Below are 24340 nucleotides of genomic sequence, written 5' to 3' on the forward strand. Positions count from 1 at the left end.
CTCCGTTTATTATTCTTCTTCTTCTTCTCCGAAATGAATTCCATTTTTGAGGGCCTAAACATGCTCTAAAACTCACGAAACTTTGCACACGCATCAGAACTGGCGAAAATTTACATCTGAAAAAAGGTTTCAGAAGTGGGTGTGGCAAAATGGCTCGATAGCGCCACCTGTTAAATTTCAACGGAGTGCGCCTCGAGCTACGTTTCATGTACATGCATGAAAATCAGAACATATGTGTAACACACCATTACCTACAAAAAAGTGTCTTGGGACAAAATCCATAACCCAACAGGAAGTAAGTTATTTTGAATTTCCTGTACGATTTTTGTGCAGTTTTTGCCATTTCCATGCCTCGTACTTTGACGAACTCCTCCTACAGTTTTAATCGGATTATCTTCAAATTTGGTGAGGGTCATAAAAAGACCTTTGTGACGTTAAACTGCGAAGATTTTGAGTTTTCGTCAAGGGGTGTGTCCCTGGCAGCCTGACAAATTTGGATGTTTCGCCTGAAACAGGAATTCGCTGTAACTCAGACAAGCAATGTCCGATCTGCCCCAAAATTCACACGTGTGATAGGTTTTCTGTCCTGAACAAACACTCATGACCAAATTCAGTTATAGTCATAGCGCCACCTGCTGGTAACAGGAAGTGACATGGTTGACACTGTTATGGACTCCTAGGAACATATTAGTGTCAGCAAGTGCTAAATACACTGGCAACATGCTAGAAACATACTAAAATATGCTAGTAACACTTAGCTAAATGATAAAGCATCCTATTAATGCAGTGTAACAGGAAGTTACTGTAATTCATACATACAGTGTCCAATCTGCCCCAAATTGAACAAGTTTGATAAGAGTCCTGTCCTGAACACATCAACATGGCTGTATTCGATTAAAGCCATAGCGCCACCTGCTGGCAAACAGTTAGTGGCATGTTTAACACTGTTATGGACTCCTTGCAAATAATAAAAAGCATCAACAAGTGTTAGATAGGCTGGCAAAATTCTAGAAGCATACTAAAACATGCTAGCAACACTTAGCTCAGTGTTAAAGCATGGTACAAATGCAGTGAAACAGGAAGTTGCTGTAACTCAGGCAAGCAATGTCCGATCTGCCCCAAACTTCACACATTTTATAAGAGTCCTGGCCTGAAGACATGTACATGCTCAAATTTGGTTATAGTTATAGTGCCACCTACTGGCAACAGGAAGTGACATATCTTACACTGGTATGCACTATTAGCAACACAGTAAAATATGCCATTGTGTGCTAAACATGCTAGAAATATTCTCAAACATGCTATCAACACTTACTAAGTGCTAAAGCATGCTATTAATACTATCAAACAGGAAGTTGTTTTAACTCATGCATACAATGCCCAATCTGCCCCAAACTTCACACATTATATAAGAGTCCTGGCCTGAACACATCAACATGCCGGTATTCAGTTATAGTCATAGCGCCACCTGCTGGCAACAGGTAGTGTCATGTGTAACACTGTTATGAGCTGTGTCCCAAACTTAAGTGTGTGGACTCCGAAGTGCGGATGTGAAGTACGATTGAGTCACAGCGTCACGACGTAAGCTGTCCCAAAGTCAGAATGCGCACTTCGAAGACCGCATTTGAAGTGCGAATGCGTCACCGCGGCGCGACGAAGGCTGATGAGTTTCGAAAGCGACTTCAAATGCGCCCTTCATTTCCCAGTTGAAGTGTACATCTTATGGACACTCCGCACCCTACCATATCCCAGAATCACTTGCGTGCATAGGATGAAGGTGTTTATATTCAGAGGCAGGTGAGAGTTCTGTGGAGGACTTCACATTGAAATGTAAGTATTGTGTTTTCATTTACTCAAATACTTAGCGAAAGTGTTTAAAGGCAGGTTTTTTTTTTTTACATAAAGCCCACAAACAATAAGACAACCACTATATAAGGCAATGGTCTTTCCCTTTGTTGTGTTTCTGTAGTGCAGTCATGCAAGAGATGTCTACAAATGTTTTAACTTCAGTACTTCAGTATTTTGTATGCATGTCCTGCTGTGTCATATTTTCTAATGTTAAGATTGCAAACCTGTCTTTTTTTCATAAGTGTTTCCATTTACTTTTGTTTTAATACTATTCTGGAGAACGTGAGCATGTGTTTTTGTTGTTAACAGGCATGGTTTATTTGTGAAGTGTCCTGAGACAGGTTAGGGAGCGAGTGGACAGGGAGGACATCAAACTCAAACAAATACATTCTTCATTAGCCAACAGAAAACAGTGGGAAAAAAATGAGTACATTACACTTTTTCCAATATATTTTTTAAATGTCATATTGTCAATGAAACAACCTTATTTCTGTAGTTTATTTTTGTGATGCAAGTTAAAAATGAAATGCATAAATTGTATACATTATTCATTTTTTGTGTGTAATTTATTCGTAAATAAGCCTGAGTACTTTCTGTACATTTTGTATTTTTGTTTTGCATATTCACATGTGTAAATAAAAGACTTATGTACATTGTTAATTTTTTTTTTAATGTAGCTTTTTTTTCACAAAACATTCTTTTATATGTTTGTTTGTTTGTCCTGTAAATACTCTTTTACACATTAAAACAAATCGTTCTATACATAATAGAAAGTACTTTTTACAACCATTTACAACACAGCTTAGGTTTAACATCAGAAAAACAGCATCAGTTTGAGCCCGGCCCTGCCTCCGTGTGTTCTGGGGTCTTCAGGAGGTCAATCTCTTGGTGAATGGCCAGCACCTCCTCAGAGACTCAGAGGACAGTGCAGTGACAGTGGAACGAGAGACATGTCAAACACTCTGGAGACCATCTGTATGATGTACCGCTGGCAGACAGAAGAGAAACACCAGGGTCTGGATCATGGCACACCATCACTGTTGCCGTTCACTTCCCAGTAGATCCAGCAGCACAGTCAGGGTCTCCCTGCTCAGAACAAAACCATTAAAAACCTGTCCAGCGCTGCCACATTCAGCTTTAGAGACAGTACTCCAGGAGGATAGCCCATCAATTCAGTGACAGCAGAGACACTCGGAGCCTGTGGCAGGGGATACAGACCATTACGGACTACAAGCCCCCACAGCGGACCTGTGACAGCAACATCTCTCTGCTGAACGAGCTGAACACCTTCTTCGCTCACTTTGAGGCACAAAACAGCACCACTGCACAGAAGACTCCACCTCCTCCCAGTGACCAGGTGATGATGCTGACCCCGGACAGCGTGAGGAGATCCTTCAGCAGGATCAATGCACGCAAAGCTCCGGGTCCTGACAACATTCCTGGGCGTGTACTGAGAGACTGTGCAGCAGAACTCCCTGATGTCTTCACAGACATTTTCAACATCTCACTTAGTCAGGCTGTTGTTCCCACATGCTTCAAAGCTACCACCATCATTCCAGTCCCGAAGAAGCCATCTCCAATGACTCCCATCCTCATGAAGTGCTTCGAACGGCTAGTCATGCACCACATGAAGTCTGCCCTCCCTCCCTGGACCCATTCCATTTTGCATTTCGGTCCAACCGGTCGACCGATGATGCCATCTCAACTACCCTCCACTCAGCACTCACACATCAGTTCAGCATTCAACACAATCATCCCTCAACAGCTCATTCACACACTGGTCGAGCTGGGGCTCAACACTTCGCTGTGCAACTGGCTGTTGGACTTTCTGACTGGAAGACCACAGGCAGTACGTGTCAGCAGCAACACATCCAGCACCATCACACTGAACACTGGCGCCCCCCAAGGATGTGTGCTGAGTCCCCTCCTCTTCACTCTGCTGACCCACGACTGCACACCGTCATACAACTCCAACCTCTTCATTAAGATTACGGATGACACGACTGTGGTGGGTCTCATTAGCAACAGAGATGAGACAAGCTACAGGAGCGAGGTGAGCCGCCTGGCCGGGTGGTGCAGTGACAACAATCTCTCTCTGAACGTGGAGAAGACGAAGGAGATTGTTGTTGACTTCAGGAGAGTGCACACTCAGCATGTTCCTCTGACCATCAAAGGTGCGACTATGGAGAGAGTGAGCAGCACCAAGTTCCTGGGTGTGCACATCACAGAGGACCTCTCCTGGACCGACAACACTGCAGCACTGGCCAAAAAATCACAGCAGCGTCTCTACTTCCTCCGCAAACTGAGGAGAGCCAGAGCCCCACCCCCCATCATGTACACCTTCTACAGAGGCACCATCAAGAGCATTCTGACCAGCTGCATCACTGTGTGGTATGGCGCCTGCAACGCGTCCTGCCGGAAGACTCTGCAACGCATAGTGAGAGCAGCTGAGAAGATCATTGGAGTCTCTCTCTCCCCTCCCTCCAGGACATTTATGGAACCCGTCTCACTCACAAAGCCTTCTGCATTGCAGGCGATCCCACTCACCCGTCACACAGCTTCTTCAGTCTGCTGCCATCAGGGAGGAGACTGCGGAGTCTCCAGGCCAGGACCAGCAGACTGAAGGACAGCTTCATCCATCAGGCTGTCAGGAAGCTGAACTCGTAACAGTAAAACGAATTTCTTCAGTGAGCAACTTCCAGTTCTGATTCTACGGCGGGGAGCAAGCCAGCTTACAAGTCGATCTTCTCTCCATGATGTCTAAGTCTGGATTGCTGAAGAGGGCTTCAAATGTATCATGTTCATCTCGACATTTACGTGGTTCATCAGCTGTTACCACAGCCGCCGCAATGGCGAGAGCAGAGGCGGAAGCAGCTAAGGCGGAAATAGCATTTGCTAAGAAAGAAAGTGAACTGAAAATACAACAAGCACAGCTTGAAGCATCATTAGAGACTTTAAGGCTGGAAAAGAGAGCTGCTGCCATACAAGCGAAAGCAGAGGCCTTAGAAACGGCTGCAGAGCTAGGAAGCAGAGGGAAATCAAGTATAATAGAGTTACCTATAGAGGACGCAACTGATCGCACAGAGGCCTACGTATCAGAACATACAGATAGTGTCGTGGATTCACAAATGCCAGTGCTGCATGGGCCATTTTATGACAACAGAGGCATAAGCGTTTCAGAAGTGCAACAAGTGCAATAAACACAGACCACTGATTCGTATTTGCAGCAGGAAGGTCAGTGTAATTTTTATGCCACTCCACCCAAGTCTCAGCCTGTTGATGCAGAGAGTGTGCAGTACCCTGCCATTTCGCAATCCGCGGATGTATGCTCTACACTCCCAGTTCAGCATGAGGCATACTCCCGGTCACCTCCAGACATCTATCACCCACCATCTGCAGCGTTTCAAGGCAGTGAGAAAAGGCGCCGAGACAGGTGAGTGACACTTGACTATTCTCAGACTCAGTCAGCTACCCCCTCACAAGCTGGACCATATCTAGGTAATCTGTACGCAAATAATCAAATGTCTGATGTCGTCAAGTTTATCGCAAGACGTGAATTAGTGTCTACTGGTCTTACACAGTTTAATGATCAGCCAGAGACCTTTAGAGCATGGAGGGCATCCTTCATAAATGCCACTAAGGACCTTAACCTCTCACCAAGCGAGGAGATGGACTTGCTAGTTAAATGGCTAGGGCGAGAGTCAGCAGAGCATGCGAGACGAATTAGAGCAGATGATGAGGAAAGAGCTTTCTCTATCAAAGACCAACTTTTCCTGCAGATTATGGATAGAGAGGTTTACAAAGACGAAGAAAATTTGTGGGTTGCTCCACTTCCATTCAAGCAGCCAAGACGATATCTCCCAAATAATCGTTCACAAGCTGTAGAATACCTTAATTCACTTCTACGAGCTTTCAGCAGGAAGCCAGAGATGAAGGAAGACTTCATAGGCTTTATGGAAAGGCTATTTCAGAATGATCATGCGGAAATTGCCCCTGCAATCAGTCCCAATGAACAGTGTTGGTATTTACCTTCATTTGGCATATACCATCCTAAAAAGCCATCCCAGATCCGAGTAGTCTTCGATTCGAGTGCTCCGTGCAAAGGTATATCACTCAACCAGGTTCTCTTGTCGGGTCCTGATCTCAATAACAATCTCCTCGGAGTCCTCATGCGTTTTCGCAAAGAGCATGTTGCCTTAATGGTAGACATTCAACAAATGTTCCACTGCTTTAAAGTTCGACCTGCAGACAGGAACTACCTCAGGTTCCTGTGGTTTCGTGAAAATAACCCAGATAATGAGGTCACAGAATACCGTATGAAGGTACACGTATTTGGGAACAGTCCCTCTCCGGCAGTGACCATTTACTGTCTTCGTCACGCGGCTCAAGAAGGAGAAAAAGAATTTGGTCAAGACGCTCTACAATTTGTGGAGCAAGACTTTTATATGGATGATGGATTGAAGTCCTTAGCCTCCCCAGAGATGGCAATCAACTTGCTAAAAAGGACACAGGAAATGCTGGCAGTGTCCAATTTGAAGTTACACAAGCTGGCTTCAAACAGCAAGGAAGTCATAAGAGCTTTCCCATCCGAGGATTACGCCAACTCACTGAAAGAACTGGATTTAGGTGTCAGTTCACTTCCTATGCAGCGCAGTCTCGGCCTACTTTGGAATTTGGCACAGACTGCTTCAACTTCCATGTTCAAAATGAAAGAAGGCCTTACACTAGGCGTGGACTGCTAGCAGTGATAAACAGCTTGTACGACCCACTAGGATTTGTGGCTCCAATCACAGTTCAAGGCAAAATACTGCTAAGGCAATTAACTGAGGATACTACTGATTGGGATGCACCCCTACCTGCGAACAAGCGAGAGCAGTGGGAAATATGGAGAGATTCCTTGAGGGATTAACAACATGTTCAAGTCCCAAGAAGCTATGGACCTACATCCTTGTTAGGTGCCAAGTTCATAGAGCTCTCTGTATTCTCTGACGCTTCTGAGAGAGTAATTGCAGCAGTCGCTTACCTTAAGATGACTGATGCATATGGTAATAGTCATACAGGATTCATCCTTGGCAAAGCGAGGTTAGCACCACAACCAGAACTCACCATACCTCGTCTAGAACTCTTTGCAGCGGTGTTAGCTGTGAACATAATGGAAACCATCACTGCAGAAATTGCTGTCAAATTCGATGATATAACCTTCTATACAGATAGCCTTGTGGTTCTTGGTTATATCTACAGTACAATGAGAAACGTAGATTTCATGTCTACGTAAGCAACCGCATACAGAGAATTCGGAGAAGCACTAATCCAGAACAATGGCATTATGTAAGCTCGGAGCATAACCCTGCAGATGTTGCGACACGACCCATAGCTCCAACCAAACCAGACACCATCTGGTTCAGTGGACCTGCATTTTTGCATCACCCAAGAACACAGACTCCCCCTAAAACACCCTACGCACTTGTTGTTCCCAATCAAGATGCAGAAGTTCGCCCATTAGTTACAGTGTTGCATACTGCTGTCTCAAAACGCTTTGAACGCTTTTCTGACTGGAATCGTTTGATCAGAGCTATTGGCAAACTGATTCACATTGTGCGCTCTTACAAGCGAGATCAAAATGACAACCCTCCCACATGCAAGGGATGGCACTGTTGTAAATTTCCTCTGAGTGCTGACATAATACTTCAGAGTAAGGAGATTATTGTACGAGCGATACAGCAGGAGACATACGCAAATGAACTGCAGTGTCTTAGACAAAACAAACCACTTCCAAAAGCTAGTATGCTTCGGAAATTAGACCCTTTCATCGATCAAAGTGGATTGCTGAGAGTTGGAGATCGTCTGATTAAAGCGAATCTAAGCTCTGAAGAGAAGAGACCTCTTATTATACCGGGTAAAAGTCATGTAGCAGCACTGCTAATTCAACATTTTCATGAGCAAACACATCATCAGGGTCGCCACTTTACAGAGGGAGCAATTAGATGTGCCGAATATTGGATAATAGGAGGCAAAAGACGTGTGAGCAGTCTCATCCATTCCTGTGTTGTATGCCGCAGACTCAGGAGGGGCTGTGAGACGCAAAAAATGGCGGATCTGCCTGCTGACAGACTCAGCACAGAGCCTCCCTTCACACATGTGGGACTGGATGTGTTTGGCCCCTGGTCAGTATCTGCTCGGAAGACAAGAGGCGGACATGCAGAAAGCAAAAGATGGGCAGTGCTATCCACATGTCTAAATATCAGAGCCATTCATATAGAAGTGATAGAGTCCCTAAATACCTCCAGCTTCATTAATGCCTTAAGGAGGTATTTGGCTATCCGGGGTCCTGTGAAACAAATTCGCTCCGATAGAGGCACCAATTTCATTGGAGCTTGTAAAGACTTGCAAATTCCTTCTAATGTGGATGAAAAGGTGGTAAAACAATTTATGTCCAATCACGGCTGTATATGGACATTCAATCCTCCGCATTCGTCGCACATGGGCGGTGCGTGGGAAAGGATGATTGGGCTTATCCGCAGGATCTTGGATTCTATGCTTCTTCAGATGACATCCTCCAAACTCACGCACGAAGTACTCACCACCTTTATGGCTAAAGTCACTGCCATTATAAACAACAGACCATTGATTCCTGTGTCAACCAATCCATCAGATCCTTTCATCCTAACACCTGCCACACTACTTACCCAAAAGACCGCTACTTGCTCAGTTCCACATGGGGACTTTGGAAAACATGACCTGTACAAACAACAATGGCGTATGGTGCAAAGCCTAGCATGTACCTTCTGGGACAGATGGCGTAAACAGTACCTTGCAACCCAACAGCATAGACGAAAATGGCAACATCAACAACCCAACATTTCTAAAGGATGCATAGTTCTGCTCAAAGACTCTCAATCCAGACAGAATGACTGGCCCTTGGGCATCATAACAGAAACTTATCCCAGTCAAGATGGGAGAGTTCGAAAGGTTCAAGTAAAAATCATTGGAAAAGAGGGAGCTAAATTGTTCCTGAGACCAATCAACGAGATAGTACTTCTCCTTCAGGAAGAATCTGAATAGAACATTCATTTAAACTGGAGTATATGTTTGGCATTCCCTGAATACCAGACGGGGAGTGTGCTGTTCTACAAGAACATTTGATATTTAGTCTAATTTAAAGGTTATAGTTAGGCGCCCCCTCCTCTGTTCAAAGTTGGGTACTGCATGTCAGGTTGTAGAGTCGTTATATGACAACGTCATAATTATGAGCCAGATCTCCAGCAGCAGTAGAGAATTCCATGCGGTTATGACTGCTATCATTCCCCGATTTAAGTTGATCCGAAGGCACATTCGGTATGAAAACATTTCTATATTGTGATTCTATGCAAGCATGTTTAGTTAATTCTTTATATTTTATATGCCAGATGTTAATCTTATTGCCTTTATCGTACAAATTGTGCAATATATTTCTAATGATGCGATGCTAGTCATTCTCTGTGTAAAGAGTTTATTATGTCTTATGTGATCACTTTATTGATTTACATGCTTATATTTATGTATGCTTTTTTTGTATGTTTACAGTTTTATGTTATTCCAAGACTGATAGTAAAGCTGGAGAAAAGATTCCTTGCTTCTGTTGTTATTGGAAGGCGTTATCTGTCTGCCAAATCAAGCAGGGCGTTTGATAAGAGGGCAGAACACTGCTCACTACCTCATTCACCATGGAACTGACGTCATTCTACCACCTCATCAGTCAGTTTAAATAAAATAACTGCTCTTGAGCCCTTTGTCACTTTAATCAGACTGAATAAGCTTTTTTTTATACACTAAAAATCTTTTTATCTGCACTGTTTGTTCACTGGTTTGCACTCTATCTGCTTTTATTTAACCTTATTTTTATTTTATTTTTTCTATTATGTCTTTTTTTACATTCCCTTATTGTATAGTTTTATCTTATATTTTATATTTGATCTAGATTTTTAGGCTCTACTGTTAGTGTTATCTGTATGCACCGGGGGTCTGAAAGTAACGCAATTTCGATTCTCTGTATGTATGTAGTGTACATGTGGAAGAATTGACAATAAAGCAGACTTGACTTGACTTGACTTGACTTTATCCTGCAGTACAGGGGTCTGGTCTGATTTAGGGAAAGAAGGAAAAGAGCAATTGTTTAGAGCTATGACAACATTATTAGTACAAGAAATATTGACATACTTTAGTAAACAACTTTTAGTAACTATACCATATTGGGGAAAAACTACTACTCATATTTAAAACCTTTGCTGAAGGGATAGTTCACCCAAATATATAAATTACAGACCTGGAGCAACTGAAGGGTGAGTAAATGATTACACAATTTTCATTTTTGGCTGAACTATCCTTTAAGTAAATGTATTATCTTGCATACTCTAATATACTTCAGGTATTGAGAGTAAAAGTAAAGGTATGTGCAGTATTGTCTTGAAAAAAAAAAAAATTGTCAGGATGGTTTTACATTTATAATACTGCTGCACTTCTGTGTATGTTGCAGTTTACTTCTAAATATGTTCAAGGTTATTAAATTTAAAGTTGCTGGACATTAAGATGTACTATGCTCTATTTTTTTTTAAATACAGTTTTATGGTTAACTGCCTAAAAAAATACGGGTTGCAAACCTGTATACATATGGTCAAGACAATAAACTACATAAAACTGCACCTTTGTAAGATATCAGTCAGCATTTGAATTGCTATGTGTGTATTTTGTAGTTTTTCATATGTATCATTAACTTACATTATTCAAGTATGCTCCAAGCCAGTACCTGCATTTAAAGTTGTAATCCGACAAAGATCGCAGCAAACCAGTGTAACTTACCTGGCCTCGGTCTTGGCTAAGCCTGAGGTTCATCACCGTCTCCTCCATTAGGAGTAAATCATAAAAACAAAAACGAGCAATTCTGGCTCCACCTATCCTGGTAGGACTGTCCTCTCGTCAGCGCTCTTCTCTTACCGTTACTATGTGACAGAGCGCTAATCGGAAACACCTGGTGACAGAATTAGGAAACCCTGTGAAGGCGGAGCATCTCACGCACTTCGGAGGACCCTTCGTGCACTTCGGAGGTCTGGTCTTCGAAGTCCGTGGCCTTCGAAGTGTGCACACTCAACTTTGGGACACAGAGATGGACTCCTAGCAACATATTAAAAAGTGTCAGGAAGTGCTAAATATACTGGCCACATGTTAGAAACATACTAAAACATGCTAGTAGCTAAGTGCTGAAGCATACCATAATGCAGTGAAAAAGGAAGTTGCTGTAACTCAGGCTAGCACTGTCCGATCTGCCCCAAACTTCACACATTTGACAAGAGTCCTGTCCTGAACACATCAACATGCCCGTATTCGGTTATAGTCATAGCGCCACCTGCTGGCAACATGAAGTGTCATGTGTAACACTGTTATGGACTGCTTGCAAAATAATAAAAAGCATTAACCAGTGTTAAATAGGCTGGCAAAATTCTAGAAGCATACTAAAACATGCTAGCAACACTTAGCTCAGTGTTAAAGCATGCTATTAATGCAGTGTTGCAGAACACTACTGTAACTCGTGCATACAATGTCCAATCTGCCTCAAACTTCACAAGTTTGATTAGAGTCCTGGCCTGAAGATATCTACATGCTCATATTTGGTTATAGTTAAAGCGCCACCTACTGTCAACAGGAATTGACATGTTTTACACTTATGCACTATTAGCAACACAGTAAAATATTCCATTGTGTGCTAAACATGCTAGAAATATTCTCAAACATGCTAGAAACACTTACTATGTGCTAAAGGATGCTATTAATACTATGAAACAGGAAGTTGTTGTAACTCATGCATACAATGCCTAATCTGCCCCAAACTTCACACGTTTTATAAAAGGCCTGGCTTGAACACATCTAAAGGCCAATATTTAATTATAATTATAGCGCCACCTGCTGGCAAAAGGAAATGACTCATTTTAAACTAACTTAAACATGAAATGTCTGATCTGCCCTAAACTTCACATGTTTGATAAGATTCCTGGTCTCAACAGATCTTAAGGCCAATATTTCAGTTATAATCATACCGCCACCTGCTGGTGACAGGAAATTACATGTTTTAAACTAACTTAAACATGCAATATCCGGTCTGCCCAAAGTTCATGTGTTTGATATGGGTCCTGGCCTGAACTCATCTTTAGGCCAATATTTATTTATAGTCTTAGCGCCACCTGCTGGCAACAGGAAATTACTTCTTTTACACTAAAACATGCAATGTCTGATCTGCCCAAAACTTTGCATGTTTGGTAAAAGTCCTGGCCTGAAGACATTTACATGCCGATATTCAGATATAATAATAGCGCCACCTGTTGGCAGCAGGAAATGTGGCACAAATATTTACCATTTTAAAAGCATATGGTCCAATGTTATAGCTAAGCCTATATTATTATATACTGCAATTATATTTATCCATTCGAATTATATATATTTAATTCTTGTTCTGTTCTGATTAAATTAAAAGTTAAAGTTAAATTTAAAGCATTTGTTGTAAAGTGAGGGGAACTAGAAAATATCCTGTTGGTACATTATAACATTATTAGGCCTACATTATTATTTCTGAATGTAATAAAATGCGACTTATACATAACATTTTTTTTTTCTTCTCACACTTCTTTTTTAGTGTTTTTAAAAAAAAACATGCAGCAAACGAAAATAGGTGATTAATTGGTTAAAATTTTTTACTGTGGGTTAACAAATTCATCGGTTAAATGTTGTTACTGTGGGTTAATCTAGGCTATGTTGTTAACTATTTACAAGTTTCGTGTTTGTGTTTACCATATTGATATAAAGGTTGCTGTCTCATTTTATACAGGAATTGTTCATTTTAAAAATGTTTATGCCAACATGCAATCAAGGTCTTCGCATACTATATAAGATACAAGTTCATTTAGGCTAAGTCAAGTCAAGTCAAGTCAAGTCAAGTCAAGTCAAGTCTGCTTTATTGTCAATTCTTCCACATGTACAGTACATACATACAGAGAATCGAAATTGCGTTACTCTCAGACCCCCGGTGCATACAGATAACACTAACAGTAGAGCCAAAAATCTAGATCAAATATAAAATATAAGATAAAACTATACAATAAGGGAATGTAAAAAAAGACATAATAGAAAAAATAAAATAAAAATAAGGTTAAATAAAAGCAGCGCAAGGCACGTGGCAGATAGAGTGCAAACCAGTGAACAAACAGTGCAGATAAAAAGATTTTTAGTGCATAAAAAAAATAGCTTATTCAGTCTGATTAAAAGTGACAAAGTGACAAAGGGCTCAAGAGCAGTTATTTTATTAAACTGACTGATGAGGTGGTAGAATGATGTCAGTTCCATGGTGAATGAGTGAATGAGGTAGTGAGCAGACCACTGCTGCACAAAGTGTCTGGTGCATGACATCGTATGTTAGAGGGAGGGGGGGTGGAAGGACCTGGGGGGGGTGGGGTTCATAGTTCAGTGGTGCCTGAGGCAGAAGAGGGACGGGGGGGCAAGTTCGGGAACGACTTAACCATCCAGACAGCCTGATGGATGAAGCTGTCCTTCAGTCTGCTGGTCCTGGCCTGGAGACTCCGCAGTCTCCTCCCTGATGGCAGCAGACTGAAGAAGCTGTGACGGGTGAGTGGGATCACCTGCAATGCAGAGGGCTTTTCGAGTGAGACGGGTTCCATAAATGTCCTGGAGGGAGGGGAGAGAGACACCAATGATCTTCTCAGCTGCTCTCACTATGCGTTGCAGAGTCTTCCGGCAGGACGCGTTGCAGGCGCCATACCACACAGTGATGCAGCTGGTCAGAATGCTCTTGATGGTGCCTCTGTAGAAGGTGTACATGATGGGGGCCGGGGCTCTGGCTCTCCTCAGTTTGCGGAGGAAGTAGAGACGCTGCTGTGATTTCTTGGCCAGTGCTGCAGTGTTGTCGGTCCAGGAGAGTCCTCTGTGATGTGCACACCCAGGAACTTGGTGCTGCTCACTCTCTCCACAGTCGCACCGTTGATGGTCAGAGGAACATGCTGAGTGTGCGCTCTCCTGAAGTCAACAACAATCTCCTTCGTCTTCTCCACGTTCAGAGAGAGATTGTTGTCACTGCACCACCACCCCGCCAGGCGCCTCACGTCGCTCCTGTAGTTTGTCTCATCTCTGTTGCTAATGAGACCCACCACAGTCGTGTCATCCGCAAACTTAATGAAGAGGTTGGAGTTGTGTGACGGTGTGCAGTCGTGGGTCAGCAGAGTGAAGAGGTAAAATGCACTGTGACATTTTACTGTTTCAGCTTATAAACTCCTTGAGATTTTAAAGTCAGTTTAATAGTATTGAAATTCAAGTATAAAAAAATCTAGTGTAAAAAAGTTTTAATTGCTTAAATTATTTCTATGAATTAATAATATGTTAGCATGACTTTTTCATCATATAATTTTTTATGAGCTGTATTCGTTTTCCAAAACCAAGCACCCACTTTTTTCTTTTTTAAATCTATTAATCACTCGCATATCTCCTACAACGGGGAATGTGTGTGTTTGAGTGTGTTTGAGTATTCTACGGGAAAAAAATTATAATGAACAAAAATATGCCAAAGTGGACCGCTGCTCGCGCCGGATGACACGGTGAACGGTTGCTGTTTCCAGTGAATATGTGCGCTTGAGGCACAAAGCCACCAAAACCATCATTGATGTTGAGAGACCTTACATTGTTGGTACCTACAACAAACTCATGGGAGGTGTGGATTTGTTGGACTCATTTGCTGCCAATTACAAGTTCCCCATGAAATCCCACCACTGGTACATTTACATCTTCTAGCACACCATCATCCTTGCTGTGATTAACGCCTGGCTCCTCTACAAGCAGGACTGTAAAGCTCTGAAGATGACAAAGAAAGAGATACGGAACAGGAGACAGGCACAACTTGCAACCTCTCTCATCCTGTTGAACACACACAACACAACACCCAAGAGAGGGCGATTATCTTCGGGGAAGACGAACACATGCACACAGAAGGTGACATCAGGGAGCCCTTTGGATCCTCAGAAGAGACCATCCTCAACAGATGTGAGTCCCCCAGCCAAGAGGTCATCGGACCACCCCCCACTGGATGTACGTAAAGACATGATTGCACATTTCCCAGTAAAGACGAAGAGAGGACACTGCAGACACTGCAATAATGGATACACAAACACACTGTGTAGCAAGTGCAATGTTAGCCTGTGCTTCTCAGATGAAAAGAACTGTCTTAGTGACTAGGGCTGTGCGATTAATCGAAATCGAATTGCAATCGCGATTTGAGACGTTGCGGTTTTGCTAATTGCAAAGCCTGCAATGTGGACGCGATATTTCTCTGTTCCAGAGCATAAGAGTTACTGCCAGCCTTGAGTGGCAGCCTTACTAACCAATAGAGTGAGCGCACCTCTGTTCTACCAATCAGCTCTGCTCTAGCCAACTGTGTAAACGCCCACCATTATGTGGCCTACGGGTTGTAAGGAAACACCACACAATACAAAAAATATATTTTAGGGGTTTTATTTTGACAGCTGTCTCTCAGAAGGACAGCGATCGATGGGAGTAAGTACTGATGAAAAAAACAAATCAAATCAAATAAAGTGAATTTTAGGTCTCTGTTGTGCTTATTTGACAAAAAAAAACAATAGGTCAAGCACTGATTTCAAAATGTGAGAAATTTAGACCTGAAACAGTCTCAACCTTCAAAAAGTTCAGGGTACAGATATAGGAAATTTTAGTCTTCCTGAATTGCTTGAGTGAAATTAAATGGAGTAAAAGAAAAGAAAAGAAAATGAAATACGGTAGAGGCTAATATTTGAATAAAATGAAAACAGCACATTAGCCAACCAGTAAACTTCACAGTTTTCATGAAATACATGTTGAGTACCAAAAAACACAATCTTTTAATACATTCTAATAATTTTATCAAAGTATGATATGTTTTAAGTACACTCATAATTGTTGCTGACATGAATTCTAACATTCCCATGTGAACAGATTCAACTACAGCCAGGAAAATACACTGGCTTTAAATAAAGAAAATGAAACTCCATTAACATTCATTGTACATACCCAGTCTTTGCACGTGTCCCAAAACGAGATCAAACCCGATCCACCTCACACATGCAATCCATAAACGTCCTCACCAAAATCAGGATAATGGCACCAAACCCAGAGGACTAGTTTGCTTTTGCTGCTCTGCTCACACTAAAAAACGCGCACATGCGATACATGCGGGAGTGCCGCAAAGCAAGTGTTGCAAACACAGTTTCTTAAAGGACCCACAACCAATTTATGCTTGACGTTAAGTTCTATTAAATTTCTTCACTTGGCTACATTCTCCCCTGCTAAATGTCATTGTCCTCAATGATCAAATACATTTTTTACTTCTTTAATGGCCTCCCTAAAGAACACACTCCCCAAGCTTGTCAACACTTGTGAAAAGACTTCAGGACTGAGTGAGACTGCATTACATGCGGACTTCGGTTCATTGAAAGGGTTTGAGTGCACACCCGCATTGGCTCTTTTTGTTCTCCTAGGGGTTGGTACAGGCTTCTTCAGCACGGTTTCTTCTACTCTGAGAGCAGCACTGGTGTCAGGCATAAATTGCTCGGGTTCAGTATAACGCCGTTCAGTATCCTCTAGAATCAATTCAGGCTGATCTACAAGCACCTCACCTTCTGCTGAAGAGCTTTCAATCTCCTTTCTCTCTTGCAGAATAGGGTAAGTGACTTCTTCTAGCACAACAAAATCAGGATCAGACTGAACTTCAACTTGCTCAAACTCTGCTTTTCTCTCTTGCTGTGTTTTAGGGTGTATATTAGGGTTCTCTGTGGATTCTGGCTCAGGTACAGAAGTGACACAGGGTCTCAAGTCAGCTCGATGAAGTCTCTTGATAGGACCACCCTCAAGAGGCTCAACAGTATATGTAGTACCTTGCACATCTAGAACCCTGTATACCGTAGGACCCCATGAATCCTGTATCTTGTTCCTACCCAAAGGTCGGTGACGCAGGTACACTTGTTGACCAACATTGATAATGGGACAATAGAGCTTGTCATTCAAAGGGGCCAATCTCTCAGCAGCCTTGTGTTCAGCATATTTCCTTGCCTGTTCGTGAGCCTCTCTCAATCTCTCTTGATGAATCACTAACCAGTCTTGCTTTCTGTCTACAGGTTGCTCATGACCTAGCAGGGCATCAACTGGAAGGTGTGGATGGACCCCAAACAGTAAGTAGTATGGTGAGTATCCAGTGGTTGCATGTGGTGTGACATTGTAGGCATAAACCAACTCCACTAGGTGTTCCGGCCACCGTCTTTTCTTTTCGGGGGGAAGTGTGCGCAGCAGATCATGGAGCGTTCTATTAAAGCGCTCACACTGAGCGTTACCCTGAGGCCGGTAGGGTGTAGTGCGGGTTTTCTTCACTCCATACATTTTGCACAGCTCAGCAACAACTTCGCTCTCAAAATTTCTCCCCTGATCAGAATGCAATCTTTCAGGTACACCCCGTATTTCATGAACCATTCCCTTAACAAGATTTTGGCGGTAGTGTCAGCTCTCTGATCCCTGGTTGGAAATGCCTGTGTGAATTTGGTAAAAACATCGGTCACAATTAATACATTATCACGGCCATCGGATGATGGCTCAAGCACTGTAAAATCAACTGCCACTACTTCAAGGGGTCTTGATGCAAGAAAGGACTTCATAGGAGCATGTCGGATGACGCAGGGTACACTTGTTGGACGCAACATTGATAATGGGACAATAGAGCTTGTCATTCAAAGGGGCCAATCTCTCAGCAGCCTTGTGTTCAGCATATTTTCTTGCCTGTTCGTGAGCCTCTCTCAATCTCTCTTGATGAATCACTAACCAGTCTTGCTTTCTGTCTACAGGTTGCTCATGACCTAGCAGGGCATCAACTGGAAGGTGTGGATGGACCCCAAACAGTAAGTAGTATGGCGAGTATCCAGTGGTTGCATGTGGTGTGACATTGTAGGCATAAACCAACTCCACTAGGTGTTCCGGCCCACCGTCTTTTCTTTTCGGGGGGAAGTGTGCGCAGCAGATCATGGAGCGTTCTATTAAAGCGCTCACACTGAGCGTTACCCTGAGGCCGGTAGGGTGTAGTGCGGGTTTTCTTCACTCCATACATTTTGCACAGCTCAGCAACAACTTCGCTCTCAAAATTTCTCCCCTGATCAGAATGCAATCTTTCAGGTACACCGTATTTCATGAACCATTCCCTTAACAAGATTTTGGCGGTAGTGTCAGCTCTCTGATCCCTGGTTGGAAATGCCTGTGTGAATTTGGTAAAAACATCGGTCACAATTAATACATTTTCACGGCCATCGGATGATGGCTCAAGCACTGTAAAATCAACTGCCACTACTTCAAGGGGTCTTGATGCAAGAAAGGACTTCATAGGAGCATGTATCTTTGGCTGTGGCATCTTTGTTAAGATGCACCTCTGACACTTTTTGATCCATTGGTCTACATCATTATACATGCCGACCCAGAAACAACGTTTCCTCAACAGGCCGATTGTGCGCTCTATCCCTTGATGCCCCATATTTTCATGCACACTTTCAAGGACAGATTCTTTTAGACATGCGGGCAAGAGCAGCTGTTGACACTCACCATGATGCTGATTGTTCACAACACGATAAAGCAAACCATCTCGTTCACAGATACTTTTCCACTGCTTTATCAACGATAATGTGGACTTTGATAGATGAGATCTTTCATGATGGGAAGGCTGTCTTCTCCTCTCCCAGAAGGGTCTGAAAGAACTGATGGTAGGATCGTTCTTCTGGAAATCTGCCAGTTCTGCTGTCGTGTAGCCTGGCAGAGTAGGTATGCTTCCCTGATTATCATTCTCTGCCTCTCCACCAGATTCCAAGGCACAAATTTGTCTGACCCTGTAACACCTTTCACTAGCAATTACTAAGTCAGGTTCCAGGACTGTCCCTTTACTGATTATGTTACAGATGGCAACACAGTCATCATACTCGTCCGGAGTGGTAGGCTCTCCTGCTAGAGGCTGTCTAGAGAGGGCATCAGCAGCAGTATTATGTCGGCCTGGGTGGTATTTAACTTCAAAGTCAAACACAGATAATTGAGCAACCCACCTTTGCTCAACTGCACCAAGTTTGGCTGTTTTAAGATGGCACAGAGGGTTGTTATCTGTGATAACCATGAACTTAGAACCTAGCAGATAACCACGAAACTTTTCGGAGATTGCCCATTTGAGAGCCAGCAACTCAAGTTTCATGCTGCTATAGTAACGGTCATTTCTTTCTGCTTTCCGAAGCCTTCTACTTGCAAATGCAATGACCCTCTTACAACCACCCTGCTGCTGATACAGTATTGCCCCTAGGCCTTCATTGCTTGCATCAGTCTCCAAGATGAACGGGAGACTAAAATCTGCATACCCTAATACAGGAGCAGAGGTAAGTTTCTCTTTCAGTAGCTCAAATGCTAATTGGCACTCAGATGACCACAAAGCACAGAAATTCTTCTTCCCTTGGCCGAACTGGGTAATACACAGACTCACTAAATCATGAAGAGGACCAGCAATTCTAGAAAAACCCTCTATGAACTTTCTGTAGTAACTACAGAATCCTAAGAATGAGCGCAGTTCCTTTACTGTGTTGGGGACCTTCCATTCCTTTGCTGCCTCAATTTTCCCTGGATCTGTAGCAATTCCTTGAGCTGAGACTTGATGACCTAAGAAGATTACTTCCTGCTGTAGGAAGTGGCATTTCTCAGGCTTGACTTTGAGACCTGTTTCCTTTAACCTTTTAAAGACTATTTCCAACCTCTGCAAGTGCTCTGGGAAAGTGGGTGCATACACCAGTATGTCATCCAGATACACTAGCATGATTTGGAAAAATTAGATCACCCATTGTAGTCTGCATAAGCCGTTGAAATGTTGATGGTCCATTACAAACCCCAAAAGGCATACGGCAGTACTCAAAAATTCCAAATGGAGTTGTAAAGGCTGTCTTATGTCTGTCACGCTCATGAACGGCAACCTGATGATATCCACTTGCCAGGTCAATCGAAGAGAAGAATGTTGCTCCCTGAAGTGCATCAAAACTCTCATCAATCCTAGGTAAAGGGAATGCATCTCGTTGTGTCTTGGAGTTGAGCTGTCTATAGTCAACGCATAGCCTGAGGCTACCATCCGTTTTTCTCACCAATACAATAGGGGAAGCAAAAGCACTGTTACTTTCTCGGATCACTCCTTTCTTGAGAAGCTTACTGATATGTTCTCTAACTTCCTTGTACTGTGTGGGTGGTATACGCCTGTAAGGCTGTGTCACTGGAATATCATCGGTTACATGAATCTCATGCTGCACCTTATCAGTGAAACCAAGATCTTCATCCTCGAGTGTGAACACATCAGAATACTGCATTAACAAATCACTCAGCTCTGTTTGCTGCTCAAGGGTACCACCGATATGGAGCTTGCTGAGGAAGTCTTTTGAGCTGTTCTCCAATACCTGATCACTTTTGGTGTTAACAGTGATTTCCTCAGTATCAGCTGAAATACGCTGGAACTTAACCTCACATGTCTCATTTAATTTCAAACTCTCAATGTGAGTTACAGTCCCAAGCCTGGTTCGGGCCCGCAACCAGATGTCCTCTGTGGAAAGATTCACCACTTGTACAGGAAACAACTGTTTCCCTGCGGCCACCAGACAGGGAACAACAATTAATCCACCTGGTAATGGTACATTCAGTGGCTCTAGTAGGTAATCAATTGAGCCATCATGTGACATATGTTTTGTGCGTTTAGCCAGCACAGTCGCAACTGAAGAAGCAGGTATGTGTACCATGTCTTTTCCAGCTAAACAAATGGCTGCCCTCTTCTCTTGGATACTTGCATGTTGCAGTTGTTGAAATGCCTCTCTCCAATTAGACTGCAATTTCCCACCAAGGGTGGTGTCAAACTCTGCATGTACCAGTTGTCTGCATCTGCTGATAATATTCATGCCAATTAGTGCTGGTACAAGAGGGGAGTTCAGTGTGTCTCTGACTACAAGGAAGCCACATTCAGAAAGGACAATACCCATGGTTTCAACTTTCAACTCAAGGTAACCGAGATAAGGTATGTCCAAACCATTGGCAGCAGTTATTTTCAGCCATCCTGATGTTGAGAGCATATCTTTATCCTCACCACACAGGTGTTCCCTGAAAAAACTCTCAGAAATAGTGCTGACTTGACTTCCCGTATCCAGCAGACAAGTGGCACTCACGCCATTTATTTTGAGATTAGCGATTGGACATTTTCCAACAGCACGTTCAAGTAGTCTATCACGACTTGTATCTACAGTAGTTGAGCCAACTAACTGCCCTCGCATTGCCTGGCTCACAGCAACCGAGGGTGGGTGTTTCCCTGGGATCCAGAGCTAGTAGCTTGCTCTGTAACAGCCTGTTTGTTTCTTCTTCATGCACCTCTTAGCAATGTCTCCTACACCATTACACCGGAAACAAATTGGGCTGCCCATCATCAGTAAACCTTGGCTGCAACTTGGGGTTGCTTTGGGTCACAGGCTCTGACTTGAAGCACTGTGTGGTGAGTTTCTCCACAGCTTGGGTTAGCTCTCCTCTAGCCTTTCCTTGTTCTGCTACAATTTTCAAAACTTCTTCAAGACTAACTGTTTTTGTTTCAGGTGCAACAGCAGCACACTGGGCTTCAACGGTCTCAGACACAACACTTCGATTGCTGATTACTTTTGGGACACGAGGCTTGGGATCTTCTAAAGACCACGTGAGAGCTTCATCACGCACTTCAATAAGTGTTGACTCTGGCTTGTCTCTAACCAGCTTCCGAAGGTCTCTCCTAAGGCTAGTGTCTCTAATGCCCTCAATGAATTGGTCTCGAATTGCCATGCTCGCATTTGCCACTGCATTTGCTGATTGTTTCTGAATAGAGTTCAGAATCTGGGACAGTGCATGGGAGTAGGCACGAATCTCCTCCCCTTCTAATTGTCTACGGCTATAGAAGGTTTGCAATAGCTGGGATACACTGCGCTTTTCTCTGAAAGCTGCTCTCAGATATTCAAAAATGTCACATGGATGTTTTGCATCATTCCCCATTCGCAATCTGACCTCCTCTAAAGCTGCCCCTTTTAGAAGTGAGAGGACAAAGTCTAACTGGTCCTCCATAGTCTGACTTCTAGCATGCATCACCCTCTCTACCTCTTCAATAAACTCGTCAACATATCTCCCATCTTTGTTCAAATCACCACTGAATGGTTGTATATGACGTTCTCTCGGTACATAAATATAAGACCTGGTTGGCTCTCTGCTTAAATTAGCAATTGCTGCCATAGTTTCCTCATGCTTTCTATTAAGTTCTTGAATTTGTACGTACATGTCATGCCTACCACTACTTGCATCCCGTTCATCACCATACTCATCCACTGGTAAAAGTGGAGCAACATCATCTGATTGTGACATTGTTGGAGTATACAACTTTCTTCAGTTTAACAAAATGGAAACAGCTGCTTTGGTCAAAAATATTCTCTTAATCAGTTCGTTATTATCTGGGAGTCAAAGGATATGTTCTCAGCTCCTCATAGAATACATCCCTCTTCCCTTTTAGACAGTCTCTTGATAGGTGTCTCCTTGGAAAGCACGCTGCAAACCTCGTTGGAAAGGCACTCTTCTTCCTCTCGCTTATCAGTGTTGTCACCTCCAGCCGGTCGACGTCTGTTCGCTGGACAACCGCACCCAGGAAGTTTGCCTTCACTCCGTGCTCCACAAGCACCTATCTTCAGCTCTACCGTATTTCAAAACATTAAAAAAAAAAAAACTGACCTATAGACTCCCAACAGTCAGATACCCCACTCCTGGTACCAAAATGTGACCTACGGGTTGTAAGGAAACACCACACAATACAAAAAATATATTTTAGGGGTTTTATTCTGACAGCTGTCTCTCAGAAGGACAGCGATCGATGGGAGTAAGTACTGATGAAAAAAACAAATCAAATAAAGTGAATTTTAGGTCTCTGTTGTGCTTATTTGACAAAAAAACAATAGGTCAAGCACTGATTTCAAAATGTGAGAAATTTAGACCTGAAACAGTCTCAACCTTCAAAAAGTTCAGGGTACAGATATAGGAAATTTTACTCTTCCTGAATTGCTTGAGTGAAATTAAATGGAGTAAAAGAAAAGAAAAGAAAATGAAATACGGTAGAGGCTAATATTTGAATAAAATGAAAACAGCACATTGGCCAACCAGTAAACTTCACAGTTTTCATGAAATACATGTTGAGTACCAAAAAACACAATCTTTTAATACATTCTAATAATTTTATCAAAGTATGATATGTTTTAAGTACACTCATAATTGCTGCTGACATGAATTCTAACATTCCCATGTGAACAGATTCAACTACAGCCAGGAAAATACACTGGCTTTAAATAAAGAAAATGAAACTCCATTAACATTCATTGTACATACCCAGTCTTTGCACGTGTCTCAAAACGTGATCAAACCCGATCCACCTCACACATGCAATCCATAAACGTCCTCGCCAAAATCAGGATAATGGCACCAAACCCAGAGGACTAGTTTGCTTTTGCTGCTCTGCTCACACTAAAAAACGCGCACATGCGATACATGCGGGAGTGCCGCAAAGCAAGTGTTGCAAACACAGTTTCAGGATCCACAACCAATTTATGCTTGACGTTAAGTTCTATTAAATTTCTTCACTTGGCTACAATAAAAAAAAAAAATAAAAAATAAAAAAACAAAGCTGGAGAGAGAGAGTGTGTGATTATGTCGTCTACAGAGTCAGCTCGATAGTTGGTAAATTAATACTAAAGAAAAACTTATGTAATATGAGATTACTTCGGCTTCGAAATGACAGAAGCCAAACAAAACATTAATTTGCAAGAGATGCATCACAACTGAGCGGCAACCTCCCACGCTCTCTCGTAAGGCCAACAAGGAAGTGACTAAAACTGCAATTCATCGACTGGCCGCTTGAGGCTGGCTGCAAAAGGGAGTCAATCCCATAGACTCCCCATGTTAAAATGCCCAACTTTACAGCAGAAAAAACATGTTTACAGTCTGGTTCAAAAAATTATTTTAGTCTATATAGCAAATTTTGCCCTTCATGACAACTGTGAGGGGGGTGAATTTTTTTTATAACTCATCCGTTTAAATTATATTAAGCCTTAAAGTTCTGCATAATTAAGGGCGTGGCCACTTGAGTGACAGGTGGATTGCCATTTTTGATTATCCGGGAGAGTCCCGCGGTGACGCACTGCCAAGATGGAGTCTATGGGTCACGTCACGGACACTACGTCCATGTTTTTATACAGTCTATGGTCACAATACATATCAAGAGCTCCCTTATCGGTTCTGCTTTCAGTACTGGAGAATAAAAAAATACATTCTTAGATGTTTTTATTAGTACATGAACATTATCTTGCACATTTTATCTCCCCAACAG

At 42.6% G+C, this 24340-nt stretch overlaps 1 protein-coding gene across 1 annotated transcript; it reads right to left on the minus strand.

Moving 5' to 3' along the window:
* Positions 1-21351: 21351 nt before the first annotated feature.
* LOC122142016 lies at positions 21352-23491 on the minus strand. Its single transcript, XM_042751332.1, has 2 exons — positions 23344-23491; positions 21352-23079 (listed from the first exon to the last, which is right to left on the minus strand). Exon 2 carries the CDS (start codon positions 22333-22335, stop codon positions 21352-21354), a length of 984 nt encoding a protein of 327 aa, XP_042607266.1. The 5' UTR covers positions 22336-23079; positions 23344-23491.
* Positions 23492-24340: the final 849 nt, after the last annotated feature.

Source organism: Cyprinus carpio, chromosome B23 (genome assembly GCF_018340385.1).
Source record: "Cyprinus carpio isolate SPL01 chromosome B23, ASM1834038v1, whole genome shotgun sequence".
Lineage (NCBI taxonomy): Eukaryota > Metazoa > Chordata > Actinopteri > Cypriniformes > Cyprinidae > Cyprinus > Cyprinus carpio.

What these genes read in the sequence shown, in the direction of transcription:
- LOC122142016 (XM_042751332.1), bottom strand. Translation starts at nt 22,335, where the DNA reads ATGTCACAATCAGATGATGTTGCTCCACTTTTACCAGTGGATGAGTAT.